The sequence below is a fragment of the Opisthocomus hoazin genome, chromosome 12 (genome assembly GCF_030867145.1).
Source record: "Opisthocomus hoazin isolate bOpiHoa1 chromosome 12, bOpiHoa1.hap1, whole genome shotgun sequence".
Lineage (NCBI taxonomy): Eukaryota > Metazoa > Chordata > Aves > Opisthocomiformes > Opisthocomidae > Opisthocomus > Opisthocomus hoazin.
Genome location: NC_134425.1, coordinates 9,471,487 through 9,486,659, shown reverse-complemented (window position 1 = coordinate 9,486,659; position 15,173 = coordinate 9,471,487). Strand labels below are relative to the sequence as shown.

Below are 15,173 nucleotides of genomic sequence, written 5' to 3'. Positions count from 1 at the left end.
TTTCTACACCGTGTTTCTTGTTTTACAGATGACCTCATTGTTGCATAGGCCGTTTTAATTTCCAAATTCACTGTCACTGCTGAAAAACAGTTGAATGAGGATATGTCCATGACTGTACCATTTGTAAAGCTGAGATGGGAGAAATATACTTGTTCAAAATTGTTTCTCCAATTATAAAAGCATATTCCCTAAAGCAAATGCAAATTGTTTCAAACTGAGTTGGAAAGGTCCTTTTCCTGTGTTTTTTATCATTTTCCACTAGGCTGAACAGATAGGGGAAGATGATTTTACTCTAGAGTATGCATAAAAACAGTATGTCAGACTGAATACGAATTAATGCAAGTGTACTTGAGGGAAAAGGCAACCTTGGGGTTCCTTCTCCTTTACTATTAATAATTTCCCTCTACTGCTGCCTAGGAGTGCCTGTATTGGATTCATCAGACTGCATTGCTGTGCAATATTCTGGGTCTTTCTTGTTTTTTCAGTAACTTTTGGTCAACTTTCCATACATAAATAACATGGAAAGCGTGGAAGCATTTTCCAGTTGTCCACTAATGTGTGAAAACAGTTCTGATTCCAGTGCAGAGCTCTGTGATGCATACCGTGTCAATGTTGGGGCTCTCAAGGCTAAAATCTCTAGTTAGCATTAGTTTAGACAAACCCTGTAAGGTCTGAGCTATACGGAGAGCAAACACAGGCCCACAGAATTTTTGTCCTTTATTCAAATGGAAACTCTTTACTTTAGTAAACACTGCTTTACACCCTTTCCAATCCAAGAGCCCTCTGCTGATGATACTGCACAAGAAGAAATTCAGTTAACTTTTCCAATCTAAACAAAAGTATGTCGGATCCATTTACTTGGATTTGAGCAAATAGCAACCAATACAGAATAATTTGTGAAGAATAATATAGGGACACAATTCTGTAAAAAAAGGGAAATCCTATTGATCCTTGCTACTGGAAGGGATATTTATTTTGATTCAAACTTCAGCCACTTCAGAGAACCTCCAGTAAATTCTAGGATTTCCACATGCTTCGCTGTACTACCAGTTAGGGCTGGGTCTGATTTTAACCAAGTGCAGTGATTCACTGTCTTCACTGGTAACGTGTGAACACTCGGGCACAGACTTAGCAGAAGCTCCACACCACGCTCTGTGAAAAGCAGACTATACGCAGCACTTACATGTTCACGTGAAAAAGTAAATACTTTTATATAGCCTGCATAGAACAACTTTACCCTTAACCACACTTGCATAGCAAAGAAGGTTTTTTTGTGCTCTCTGCCCTGTATAGTGTGAGAGGATGGTTTTAATATTCAGGCACCCTTGGGAAACAAATAATTGCAGTCTTGGTTGAGTAAGTGGACTGTTAGCAGCCATAAACATAAAAATTACTCATTTATAAAAAAGCTTATGGTCTCTTAACTATAGCGTACTGAATAGCGTTGCACCAGTACAGTATTTGACTAACTGGGTTGGTAAGTTGCAAATAACACTAAAACATACAGATGTTGTATCAGCTCTTCAAACTCTTTTTTTTCAGATTTTTGATATATTTTAATAGCTCCATCTGGATTCCATAGCCACTATTATTGTTAGACGTTTTACTGTTCCCTTTGTCTCTACCTGCTGTTTACATTTGCAGGCTACTTACAAGTGTCCTGGAAACAACTCCCGGACTTTTCTCCAGAGTCTTAAATTTGATACTGTGCATGTGAAAAATGCAAGGAAAGCACATTTTCTCAAATTTGCCTTGCTAAATATGATATGGTACAAATTAAAATGAATGTTGCATACCCTGCTTTCCACATGATGTTCTGGTAATAAATTTCAGTTGATGGGCAAGTGTGTTTGCTGATTTCTCCAATTGTGTCATGTCTATGTTGGTTATTTATGCTGTGCTATAGACTCCTAAAAGCTTGCTTTGGCTAATAGGAGTCACAAAAAAATAATACAGGTGCTGCTTCTTCAGGGTCTTTATTGGATATTCTTAAAGGAATATTGTCTATAGTGCAGAATAAGCCTTACAGAATAGTTAGGTATTGTTTATGCTGTAAGGTAACTTCAAAAAAGTTACTGTGATTTTGTGGACTACATTTAGAGGTCAAAATTCTATCCAGTGGGATTCATAAGATTGTGTTTTCCAAGGTTAATGTACGATTGTGCCCTAAGTCAGAAAGTCAATGTGTTTTGCAGTGCAATTTTTCTTTTGTGCTAACAGATTTTTTTTTTTTTAAGTCTGGCATTTACTAATTGGGGGAACCACTTGGCAAAATTAAGGTTGTAATATTGAGTTCACTGCAGTCAGCTTTCAAAATCAGGCTGACAGATGGTAGAGACATTTTGTGCCCAGCATCCATTAAATTTAATTGGAAGTTGAAAGCTGTGTTCGCTTAGTATCTTTAAAAATCTCATTCTGTATTAGACGTTCAGTAATGATCTTAGGTGCCTGGACCCCAGTTCAAGCTTTTAAATGTACTGCGGGACCCACCTGTTCCTTGGTCAGCATATTGTTTCAAACTTCTATGCCATTATTCTTAAAATATTCAATAAAAATGTCACAGATGGTAGATCCTATTAACATAAAACTCTTTCTTGTCTCAACATATCTTGTTATGCTGGCAAAAAATAGTGTGATGAGGATATGAAACAGCCTTTCTGTGTAAGTTTTCAGTTCCCAAAGTTTCCCATCATGGAAGTGAGAAAACTCTTGACATCTTCCAATTTTCAGTGATTTAATCGTGGTCTGTATGCTGCACAGGGAACATTCAGTGCAATACACACACAATTTCAATTCATCAACACTGAGCTCTCGTGAGTTCTGAAACTTCATTCATCAAAATAAGTTCCTGTCCAGTGCATTAGTAAGAAGAGGTTTTTGTTCCTTTCTCACCTGTGCTAATTGCAGGCAGCTGTTAAATGTCTAGTCTTAGCAGTATCTGTAGGACATTACTTACTTACAATTAAAAAAAAGAACAAAAAAAAGGAGAAAAGAAATAGTTGCTTATGAAATGAGAACCACAGTATTGCATTAATCACAGCCACTGCCTGGATACGTCATTCTCTCTATACGAACACAAAAGAAATGCATTGAAAAATATCATAGGTCAATTAGAAAAACATTTCATTCAGTGAAAGTAGGGTTTCTTGACAAATATTCTGCACAGAGAAAACCTAATGACCAACCTGTAAGGATTAACTCCCTAGGCCTATATTTTTCTCAGCAGTTCAGCTAACCATTACTTCTGTACTACATTAACATTATGTATGTATTAATGCTATTCAGAGGCTGTCATCAAGATTCACACCCCATTCTGGCGAACACAATGCAAAAATCAGGCCTTAAAAATTCACTAAAAAAATGTTTAACTGTTGATTTTGTTTCAAGCAGCTGTTTGAATGACCTTGCACATAGCATGCCTTAAATGTATTGCTGGTTTTGGAAGGAAGGAATTCAGGCTTCTCTTATTGTGTGCCTGAAAATTATCAGTAAGTTATCTTTCTTTCAGGTGAAGGAAGCCATGCAGAGAATCCATGACCGAGGAAATATAGGAAAACTAATTCTGGATGTGGAGAAAGCACCCACTCCCCTGGTGAGTGCAAAGCTCTACTGCATGGTGTACAGTCACACAAGTTAAAGCATGGTAGAGACCTTTGGAGATGTGTCCCGTAAGATTTTTTTTTTAGACTGTTTTCTTCTTGATCCATAGCACCTAAATACAACCAATAATCATAGTTTATATATTTAACCCAAGAGTGAAATGTAATTGAAATCCCTAGAGACCCAGCAGTTACTTTCCTATACTGAAGGGCTATCTGCCTCTCCAAAAATGTGTCTGCAAGTCTTAGATCAGGGTAAAACTGCCACTGGATTTGGAGCACTTCCCATGGTACTGAAACATTACAGAGAGCAGGAGTAAATGAAAGGTCAGGTTCATGCCTAAACGTTCGCTGATGATGTAGGAAAGAGCAGTGAAGAAGGTAATGAAAAACTGACTTGAAGTCAATATTGATGTATGAAGTTTGCTTTGAGACCTGAGATACCTCCTGTTTCAAAAGAACAGAAAAGAACCTGGAATTACAGTTAAGCTGTTACTTGCGCTTAGTCTAAAGTTGGCCCCAAATCTCATACTAAATTGCTGCAAGGAAAAGAAAGGCTGTGGGGACACTTTGATACACTTTCATGAAAGGGTGTTAATTCAAAAAAACAGGTAAATTCAGAGCATTGCTTTTCTCCATTGAAATCAGGTTGTGTTTGAGATTTTTAGTTTTATTTCCAGCAGAGGCCAGTAGTCAAACAGGGAAGGTACAACGTCAGTGCATTTCTCTTTAGAAAGTAAATCCATCCCTTGCTTAGTTGGTTTTGAAATAGTTATAAGCTCATACAAGAATCTTCTTGTGTCCTAAGAGACAAGAGACATCCTGTGTTGGTATGTAAGAGAATTCATTCATACTAATCTATGCTGTAAACACCCCCACCTGGGCAGTTAACCAGCCTCTTGTTGTGCCTCCAGAGACAAGTCAAACTGACAAGGTGAAGTACAGGAGGGTCTGCACCTATACACAGCTTGTAATAAATATTCCCATGTGAAAACACACGATGTGCTCCTTGAATGCTACCCTGAACTACAAATTTCTGCAATGGCCCCCTACCTGTACAGGCGCCCTCAATAAAATATGGAAGTGCAGTTTCTCCCTGCTTCTGTAAGATCCAAGATTTGCACTCTGTCATGAGTATATTCTGCCAGTGTCTACATATCCGCTGCTCTATAATAAAGTTTCTGGGTTTTTTTTTATATACAACAGTTGCTCTCTGAGTTTTCATGACACTATGCCTCATGTGGGACCAGATCCCATCCATGAGCTGGCATTACAGAATGGCATTACCTTTTGCTGGAAGAGCAGACACAGGAGTTGTGAACCAGAGGTCTCACACATTCAGTAAACTTCCTACACAGTCGTATTTCCTATCCGAGAGCCTTAATACCAGTTTGCTACAAGTGCACAGACCAGAGTCCACTTGTGCAACTGTCCTGCAAAGCAGCTTTCTGTTACGTGATTCAGCTGTAAGCCATGAGGGAACAGCTTACAACTGTAGCTGGAAGTGGTGTAGTGCCAACAAAAGTTTTGCACAAACAGAATGTTTATTTTCATGTTGCAACCATGTCTTCTTTCATTTTAAAAATCACTTCATCAAATAAATCAAACTGAAATAAGAATGAATAAAACAATGTGAAAGGTGCTGTGATGTCCTTCATTTTTCATCCCGCAGATGGCCAACGACAGCACAGAGACGAGCGAGGCTGGAGAAGAGGAGGAAGACCACGAAGGGGACAACGAGAATAAGGAGCGCATGCCATTCATCCAGTAACAACCGAAGGTGGTGGAAGCAGAAAGATTGATGAAGTAGAAAGGAACAAGACTGGGAAATCTATTCTGTGCATCAGTGAACAAATGCTGTAGTACAGTGTGTGTTGTATTTGTCTGCAGTCAGCTGAGCTATGAGCTGTTGATCATTGTTGTTTTGAACTCAAGTGCCATTCTCATCCAGTGCAGTATTATGACATTGCTGTGTAACACCCAGTTTCCCTGTAGCAGTCCCATGGATTTTTCTGTTCCGGTTTAAAAGCGTTATACCGTGTAATTTTAGATGGGCATCTTTCTTATGCAAATTCCAACATTTTGCATAAAGTTATTTGGGGAGCTTGGGCTTTTTTTACAAGTTGGAAACAGTAACAAAAAAAATTCCCCACTTCTCTGGATGATTGTAACTGGAGGGAGGTTTTTAAGTTTGTGGATTTTCAGTGTTAAAATAGTTTTAATTTTATGAACCACAGATAAAAGTTACAAAAAAGATGAGTTTCCGTTTTCCTCAATCATGCTTTGTCATTTTATAAGCAATCCTGTCTTCAAAAATACCTCATTTAGAATTGTGGAATCTGAAATTGTGCAAGAAATCTTTAATTAAGAGACTGTGATTAGCCTTGTATATTCACGTTACTCATCAGCACCAGTAATTAAACACTTCATTCAGAGTGCCAACTATTATGCTTTCCTGTTGGTCTGAGCTATCAGCCCGTACGTTACAGGCAAAGAAGACGGTCAGTGAGCCACTCGTTTTAGACCCAGAACTTTCATTGCCTGTAGCAATTAGCATTGTTATTTACAGATCAACATCTTCTGTTAAGTACATATTGACTCGTCTGTGTCCAAAGTTTTAAATTTCATTTTTAAATTATGTTGGTAAGGATCACTCATCAGTATGTGGAAAGAAATTAGTTGATGGAGTTTACTGCTGTGAAATCACTAATGTCTTGATTAGCTACCAAGCTGGTGCTGAACTCCTGCAGAAGTTAACCCTGTTAAAAATGAATTTTAGGCCTTAATCCCATCCGAAATTATGCACAGGGATAACTTTATCTAGGTGAGTAGTTCTGTCAAAACCTCTGCTCCATATGTGCAGTTATGTTTATAATTATTTGCAGGATCAAGTATTCAAAGACCAGCTAGTCTTATCTACCTCCCACTAGTGGAAACTATATCTAAACATGACAAAAGTAAATTTTTTTTGTCCGTGTCTTTCATCTATCCAAGCAGCAGCTACTCAGGTCCTCAATTGTCTTGTTAAAAAAATTATTTTAAAATGACTGCAATCACCTACAGTAGAAATGCTAAAGGAATGTCAAGAGACCTTGTATAATGCCATACATCTTCGAATTAATATATTATTTTTCAAATGAAAGTATTTTCCCAAGCATGGCTAGTTGTTCACCTAAATCTACAAATATCCTGTAGTGATAGAAGTTAAAAACTAATATAGAAAAGTGGGGAGGGAGAGCTGCTCAGGCTTTTCTCAATGTGAAAGGACTTGTGGGTCTGGATGACTTTTATGTGTGGTTTTAGAAGATTATCTCTTGGTTTTTTTCTGTTTGTTTCATCTTGCTGCCTGAGTATTAATGTCCATCTCTTTACACTGTACTCATGAAATTGCTGTTCTAATACCAGATAATTGTGCAGAATATTCGTTCTGAAGGAGTTTCCCTTGGGTTAAACAAATTCAGAAATAATGAGGAGAAATAACTGTGGAGAAAAATTCCAAAAAAAGCTTTTGAAATATTAATTGAACCTGAACCTCAGTTTTCTCTAGATGTTGATATGGAACTTCACTCTTGTTGATTTTCTTTTCAAGCTGGACTTGCCTACACTTCCAGTGCCATATCAGGCCCAAACAGGGACTTTACCCACAAAAAAATATATGTAATGAGAGTTTTCCATGTATTGGGCTTGCCAGTTGGGCTTTTAAGAAAGGCTGTTAAGTTTTCATGACTCATAAGCTGACAATGGTAGGAAACATGCCCAATTTTGTTTTGCAGTTAGTGTAATGATGTTGTCCTGCAACAAACCTTAACATAACTAGAAATTTTGATTTGATGCCAAAGTGAGCAATATTGCTGGTGACCTTTGAACTGGCAGTAAAGTGGCATTCTCAAGGCCTTAAATTAGGAGGGCAAGCAGAATAGCAAATCCGTTCTTCTGTTATAAACCGCAGTATGGGTGGCTCTACACTTAAACTACCCTTCAAGACAAATAAAGATGGGTGATCTTGGTCATGGCCACAGATACCACAGGGACAACAATCAAATGAAATAATTTTGGCTAGTTCTTTCTGGTTTTGTTAGCAAGGCAAAAATACTCTTCATGCTAATTCATACCAATTTTAGGGCCATTTTCTGATCAGCAGAGTATCAGGTAATTGCAGTGAGTACAAAGGAATACTTCTGGTCTACCCAAGTGCAACACAAATGAGTATTACCATCAGCAGGCTAACCTCTACTCTGTGTTTTACTGGTATTAATATGGTGTATATGAAGGTTACTACTGAAATTAATGGAAATTTTTCAGATATCTGTTCTGGAAGCAGGATTTGTGCTAGCAGAATTTGGCCCACAAGCCCTAAGTACCTTTTAGAATACCACAAACAGTAGTATCATGTCTGAAGTGATAGAGGGCATGCTATACAAAATGAAGATGCTGAGACTTGTTACCGACCAAGTCTTACTGTAGTAGAAATGAAGGTTTGTGCTTACTACTGACAGTGTTGTTTAAACAACCCTAAGACAATTGGATAGTTTCTTCAAGTGAAAGAAATTATTTCTCAATTTGCCTTAAAGGAACTGTGAAAGCTTCTCTTTAACTTAAGCCTGATTGAACTGAAACACTGTTTAATTGTATTTGTTGCTTTAGAGCTTTTGTTATATTGTGCCTACAAAGCAAATTATGTTTACATAAAAGTATAAATAAAATATTGAGCATAGCATTATCCTTGGCTTACATGTTTTTTTTCCTAATATTACAGTCACATTAGGGAACTGACTTGGAATTGGTTAAGAGCAGAATATGAGGTCTTATTTTCCATTTTGGTCACTGAGGGATATACAAAGATTTTTTTATCTTACAGTACATCAAGGTTATTAAAATGGCTGTGTACCACTTCCCACAACATTAACAGTTTATTTAGATATAAAATGTTAAATGTTACAGTCTAAGAAACTCAAAACATTATATAAGCACCATTCATGAAGCATTCAGGGAAGTGTATTTTGATACAGATAGAAACTAGTTTCCGGAATTTTAGCACTTAAATGGCACTGGGAGATGGATTGACACACAAGTTATCCTCAGAGAGATGGTTCCTTTCAGAAATGAAGATACTCTAAGAGAATAATCTTAAAAATAGGATCCAAAACAGCCACCACCAGATCGGCGAATAGAAAGGAGAAGGACGTGATTGAATCTAAAATCCCACTCTCCCTGGGTCTTGGTCTTAATTCAGGGCTGCAAGCAGGCTTACACCTTTTATTTCAAAGAATGGATTATGGTTACCAAACCGTACAGGTCATCTCAAGCCTGTACTCCAGTACATGACTTTAAAGGTCTCCCTGCATGAAAGGAAGAAATGGTTCAATGAACTTCAGTTTACTACCTAAACAGAGAGGAAGTGTTAGCTTTGGTTCATTCCAGTCATGCAGGACATGTTCTAAAACCTGTAATGTCCCTGGAAAAATCTCACTTCAGTAGTTACTGCATCTGCTCTACAATCTATAAGCTCGTGTGAACACTTGCTGATCATGAAGAGGAGCAGAGTGAATTTCTGCCCTCTGTTTTCAAGTCCTAATAAGCAAATGATCAGTGCATCCCTAATCACAGGGTCAGGATAAGGCTGAAAGCAAACAGCCATATCCTTGTGCAAACTCTGTCTAATTACTAATAAAGCTCTGCCTTTTACCAGCTTTCCCACTAGGCCATCTATACTTGACTGTCATACAATCTAACACACAGAGGCTGCTGCCAGGCAAGCAGGGATGCAGCAGGCTGCCTTTGTGAATGTTGAATGTTCATCTGGTGAGATAAAAATGCAAAAATCCTCCTAGGATACTGAGTACCCCTGGGTCTCACCTCATCCTCCATTTTGTGCTTCCCCTCTCATTTTCTGGGAGCTTAGTTGTTAATCCTGGTTGGTTTTTGTCAGAAAAGATTCTTCTGGTATGGCCATGACTGCCAGCACAGAACACACTTAAACCCTCCAGCTGCTGGAGAACTGTGCAGGAGTTTCTCCCCCAGGCAGCACCTAAGTCCCTTGGTGTGAGCTAGCATTTTGTTCCACTGCAGAAAGAGTCAAAACAATCAACACACTATAATTGCTATCTGCATCAAGGCACCTTTTTTTCCAAGTAATTTGTAACATCTAGGCAAACATCCTAATGTTCTCCTTTGAGAGAACAAGTCAGTGTATAAATGCTAGTGTAGTTTTATCTCCTCAGTCTGAGCTGTCGTGCTGATTGATTGCACTCAGTCAATCCTAAGCCATTCCTTTCATGTTTACCTGGCCTATCTCTGTCAGCTACCTCTGCAGCAAACGGTGCAGTTTTCTGAACATTGCCTTGATCTTTGCTATTTGTAACAATGCTTTGCTGGGCACCTCACCACCAGTATGCTGTGCAGAAACTGGAAAGTGGTGTGAGAACTGCAGATGATGAAGACGTAAGAGGATGAATGCATGAAAAGAAATGAATCAGGTATGTCTCTGCCCAGGAGTAACAGGTGAGTAGAATTTGCAGCATCTTATCTGTTGATTTAGTTGTGTGCTTGAAAGGGAAGTTGTGGGGTGGTTTGTTACAGGTGTGGGGTTTAGTCGCTGCCCAGACTGTTGCACTCCTGTGTGGCAGCCTCTAAGGCTTTCTGGTCTTGCTCTGTTTTTTACCCCGTCACTGGAAACCTGACTCACTTCAGGGAAAGCGTTCGGTACTTAGAGTTCAGCTTAGCTCCTGGCTCTCATATGAAGCCATGCATGTTTACCAGGCTGCAGAACAGCCCATCAGCACTGACCTGGGAGGTAAAGGGGGCAGCTGCACTATTGCTTCCTACCCCAGCCAGCCAGGCCTGCGCAGCTGAAAAACAGAAGGTTCAAGAGATGTAAAGGGGTGCCTGACACTGCCACCACTGTTGCTGGTCAGTATCCTACTTGGAGCTACTTTAAGAGCCCTCCACCTCTCACCAGGTTTGACATGGAGGTCCCAGCCTTTCTCTGCAGGCTTTCTACAGTACCTGCAATACTCAATAATCATCAGTGTTCTCTGGCAGCACTTCAGGAGAATTAATTTTTTACCTCCTGAAGAATACTGGGTCACGTCCACTTCATCCCCCATGGAGAGTGACAGAAAAACTACTGGACTTAACACAGGTAGATTAGCCCTTCACATATGGGAACCTTCCTTCTCTTCCACAGGCATTTTAGACAAGAGAAGAAAAAAGGGCCAAGAGCAAGCATTGACAGCCTACAGTGACTGGCATGCCTCTTAAAAACTCAAACACCTGCCATCATATAAGATGTGCTTTCATTTAGAAAGCAACAGTCTTCACAGTTGTTGGTAAAAGCTTTAAGACTGAGTGAACTAAAACAATCCAAAAAGACAAAGGAAGACTCTTTAATCATGCAGCTTCTGAACCCTAATGATGTTTAATGCTTGGTACAGACAACACAGGACGAAGTTGCAAACCGGGCAGCCAGGGACTGAATGGCTGGGCTAAGGGGTGCCACTGGCACTTGTTAGTTTGGGAACAGCAGCTGCCAGCTGTAAAAGGGAAAGGGGGGTTGTGGTTTGGGTGGATGGGGTCTGTGAGTGAGGGAGGGCTGCAGAGGTGAGGGCCTGCTTGTTTTCCTGCTGAGATTAGGAGGGCTTTGACCTGTCTGGTAGAGTGCTTTTTTTTTTTTTTTTTTTTTGTGCTTAGAAACCATGCAGAGATGCTACAATTAGCCCAAAAGACCCAGGAAAAACAGCGAAGGAAAAGCTGTTCTACTGTGAGATCTAAGGATCTGGTGAACAGGAGGTGAGTGCTCTTCTGGGGGCAGGTTTGCTCTTGTTAGCTACAGCTGCAAAGTGCTTGTGCCACCCGTGCCCACAGCTCCTGCAAGCTCTCTGCTAATCCCAGGTCCCAGACCCAAGACCCAGCGGCTGCCATCAATCGGTCTCCTGCTACCTGCAGCCCTGCTGGAGGCAGCTCTGCCTCTGCAACTGCCAGAACTGGAAATGTGCTACGTTCTGCCAGACATTAGCTGCGTCCCTGCCAAATATAGTTTTCCTGATAAGCTGCAGGTTCCAGTACAAATCATTGTGTGCTCTTCTGCTGGGTAATCTTTGTAAATACATCTCCCACATGGAGAGATGTTTTTCACCATATAGTGCAGCAGTAAATGATGCAGCATCTTAGCTGCCCTGGAAGAACAGAGTGAGACAGCAGATATGCTAGATGCATTATTTATCATAAGGATTTTTGTACTTTCCCTGAAATGGCTAGCCCTTGGGCTGCCCAGGTGATAAGCTAATAACCAAGCTATATTTGTAAAGGCTGGTGGGTGAAGTTAGCTGAATGGTGACTGAGGTGTCTTCTGGTGACACAGGCATTGTGTAGCCTGGAGGACGTGTCAGATCACTGATGTTTTCCAGATGCTTCTAGGAGAAAACATTTCTTATGTGCTAACCCAGAAGAGACATGATGACAAGTGAAATGTTTTTCTTTTCTAAGTCAGTTTGCTTTGGCAGATTATTTTTCTGATTCTCTGCTGCTGTTTTTTCCTTCTAGTGTCTGCATTTTATATTAGGAATATTTTCCTACTGTAAAAAAAAAAAAAAAATTAAAAAATCAAACCAAGTCTCCTGTGTCTTGCCAAGTATCTCGTTTATCCTATAAAATCATCCCTTTGAATTCCTGGACCATTTCTACTGTAGACAGGAAAAATGAAATTAAGTGACTTGTCCAATGCCATATTATTGCCCTTTGGTTTAAGGATTTATGGTTCTCTGACATTTAATTCTTCACTTACTGAAGGAATCCTGATTAAACTTAGCAGCTGATCTGAAAGTTTTGCCTCCATGACTGAAAGCTGTGTCTTAAATCATACCTGTTCCAAAGCAAAGGAGATGCACAGAACCTTATGCTGAATACCCTCAGCTGAGACTCTGTCAGCAAAGCCCCATATAAATATATGCAGCTGAGAGAAAAAAAATCTAGATTTTCCTTGCTTTCTCATCAAATATGACACCTCAGAGTCTGAACCAAAATTGAATGTGGCCATTATAAGCATCTTCTGCTCTTGATCATCCTCTCCATGTACATCTGAGCAATTGCCTCTGGCAGGGCATCACAGGGAAGGGAGCAACCCAGATCGCCAAACCCAGCCTTTTCCAAGAAGGAGTACCTGGATTCAGATGAGACTGCAGATCCTGCCATTGTAGCTCATTCTCGCCTCATGGGTAGAATTGGCTTGCTCCGTCTGAGGATCAGATGGGAAATGGTGTTGCATGCTCTGTAAAAATTAATGCCATAATAAAGTCTGATTGCCAAATGATGTTGGACCCGTACATCAGTGGTGTGTTCATGCAGTGTGTCACTAGAGAGAGGCAGTACTCAGAGACTCAGCATAGGCACGTGACAGGAGATTTATGGAAAGAATTGTCCTCAAGGTCTCACCTCAATGATCAATCTGCAACTGCCCACCTAAACGTATTAGATGCCACTGGCTGTGCTGTGTGACACTTGCTCTAACCAGTTCCTCACAGTTCATATATTAAATGTTAGTCTCATTTCAGTATTGTCTTTCTTGCATCACATTCCCTGGCATTGTAGGTTAGGTTAACAAAACATACATAATATGATTCTTATGAGATTTTTGATCTGCATTTTGTTCAACATGTCAGCGATATATAAAGTTATTACACAGTGTTCTGTTTGCTAATCATCAAGAAAAACAGGAGAATAAAATGATAATTGTTGCAAGCTTCCTTCCTTATTCCCATTAATATGGTAAATTCAGCTCAAACTGGAATCTCACAGGAGTTTCACCACTGGCTTTGATAGGGACAACATCAAGCCAATTGGTCCTCTAAATGAACCTAGTCATAGCTGCAGTATTAAAAATTCAGGGACTAATACTTATTTCCATGTCATAACTTTTTTGGTGGGGGAAAAAAGCAGGATTCTTTTATTCAATCCTTACTCAGTTCTCTGTATTAAAATACACTATATGCATTGCTAAACCCAGTTATCTTTTTTGAGGATGCAGTATTGCTTTATACTGATTTTATGGAGCCCCTGGAGCAAGTAAGTGAAGTACAAAATGGAAAAATCCTTGCACAGAGAATACAGCTGCTCCTCTACATTTGCAGCTGTGATGCTTCTGATGCTCCAGGGGATTTGCAGCCCTCCACTCTACCGGAGGCAGCATGCAAAGGCCGACCAAGCTCCTGCATCAAGTGCCAGGTTGTATAAGAAGCTTGGATACCTAAAGCAAGCACTTGTCTGACAGGTCCTGCACTGAGAGATGAATTTGCTAACCTTTCTTTAGAACAGTTGTTTTGTTTCCTGGTTACATTAGATCCCTCGCAAAGGGACTGCCTTGATAGAGACCATTCATTGATTGCAACCTGGGGAGCACCTACATCAAGTAGCAGCATGCAGTGCCAAGTTCCTCAATCTAATGGAGACCCTAGCTGTTAAGTCTACGTAGCACCATGTAGCTCTGCGCAAACGTGCCAGCTCCTATCTAGAAGCAGTCTTGCCATCTCAGCAGGCTGCACTAGCTCAGATGTAGTGCTGAACAAATATTACTGGCTCACTTCTACATGTCCAGCTTAGAAGATGGTCCCTGATTAAATGTTTTGCCATTATTTATCAGAGAAGGAGCAAAGTTTTACACAGACAAAGCTCTGTTGCCTTTAGTGAGAATTTAACTCACAGAAACTTCCTCTTCCCCATTTCTGTGGGCTGAGAGCCTTCCAGTAACGTGCAAGTCTGTTGAGCAAGGGAGAGCACAGGGCTGGATAAAGCCATAAAATAGCAGCGCTCTCTGCTGTTTGATTGCCCAGCACAAGTGAGAGGGGAGGAACCATAGCACAGGGCTGCAACCTGAGCCTGTGCTCACCAGCACTGTGCTTCAGCTGTGTACAGCTGCCAGTGCTGCAAGAGGTGAAGCACAGGGCAAGGAGCAAGGTAAGGCGTGCGACTTGGCGGGTCCATGTTGGCTGCTGGACTCCATGTCAGTGGGGAACCTGGCCCTGCAGGGAGGGCTGAGACCTGCAAAGATGTGTCCCATGGCTGGAGAGGCACAAAGAATGAACATGGGCAGTGAGTGGCAAATCCAGGCAAACCCAACCTGTTCGTTCTCCCTCTGCAATGAAGTAGTGTCAAACACATATGATCCTGAGATTCAAAGATCTTTAGAAGGTTACTCAGCTAGTTTAATCCATCAGATATCCATGTAACTTGTGAAGTCATCTCACCTTTTTACGTGAAGCTGATTTAATCTGGGCAGAGCCCATAGCATTTTTTTAGGAAACAATATTGACAAAGCCAATACATTTAATCTCCCATTCCTTCTGAAACTCAACTGTACAAACATTTTTGACCTGACAGGTGTCTGTCTGCAACCGCTCTTCCTACAGTAATGAAGCATCTAGAAACTGTATAATTAGACTGAGCCTGATCCTCTACTGGGTAACACTGGTGTAAGGGCATACAACAAAATGGATCTACCCTCAGTATTAAGCAGGCAGAGCTGGTATTTTCTCTTTGCATTTTGATGGATAAGCAATATACAAACAGAGCTCTCTTAGTCAT

General features: G+C 40.3%; 1 protein-coding gene across 1 annotated transcript in view; it reads left to right on the top strand.

The window, feature by feature from the left end:
* VAT1L (vesicle amine transport 1 like) overlaps positions 1-8,319 on the top strand; it is a 61,488-nt gene extending 53,169 nt beyond the window's left edge. Inside the window, exons 8-9 of the mRNA XM_075433882.1 lie at positions 3,509-3,592; positions 5,272-8,319. Of these exons, the coding sequence (XP_075289997.1) occupies positions 3,509-3,592; positions 5,272-5,370 (183 nt within the window). The 3' untranslated portion in view covers positions 5,371-8,319. The remainder of the gene's footprint in view (positions 1-3,508; positions 3,593-5,271) is intronic.
* Positions 8,320-15,173: the final 6,854 nt, after the last annotated feature.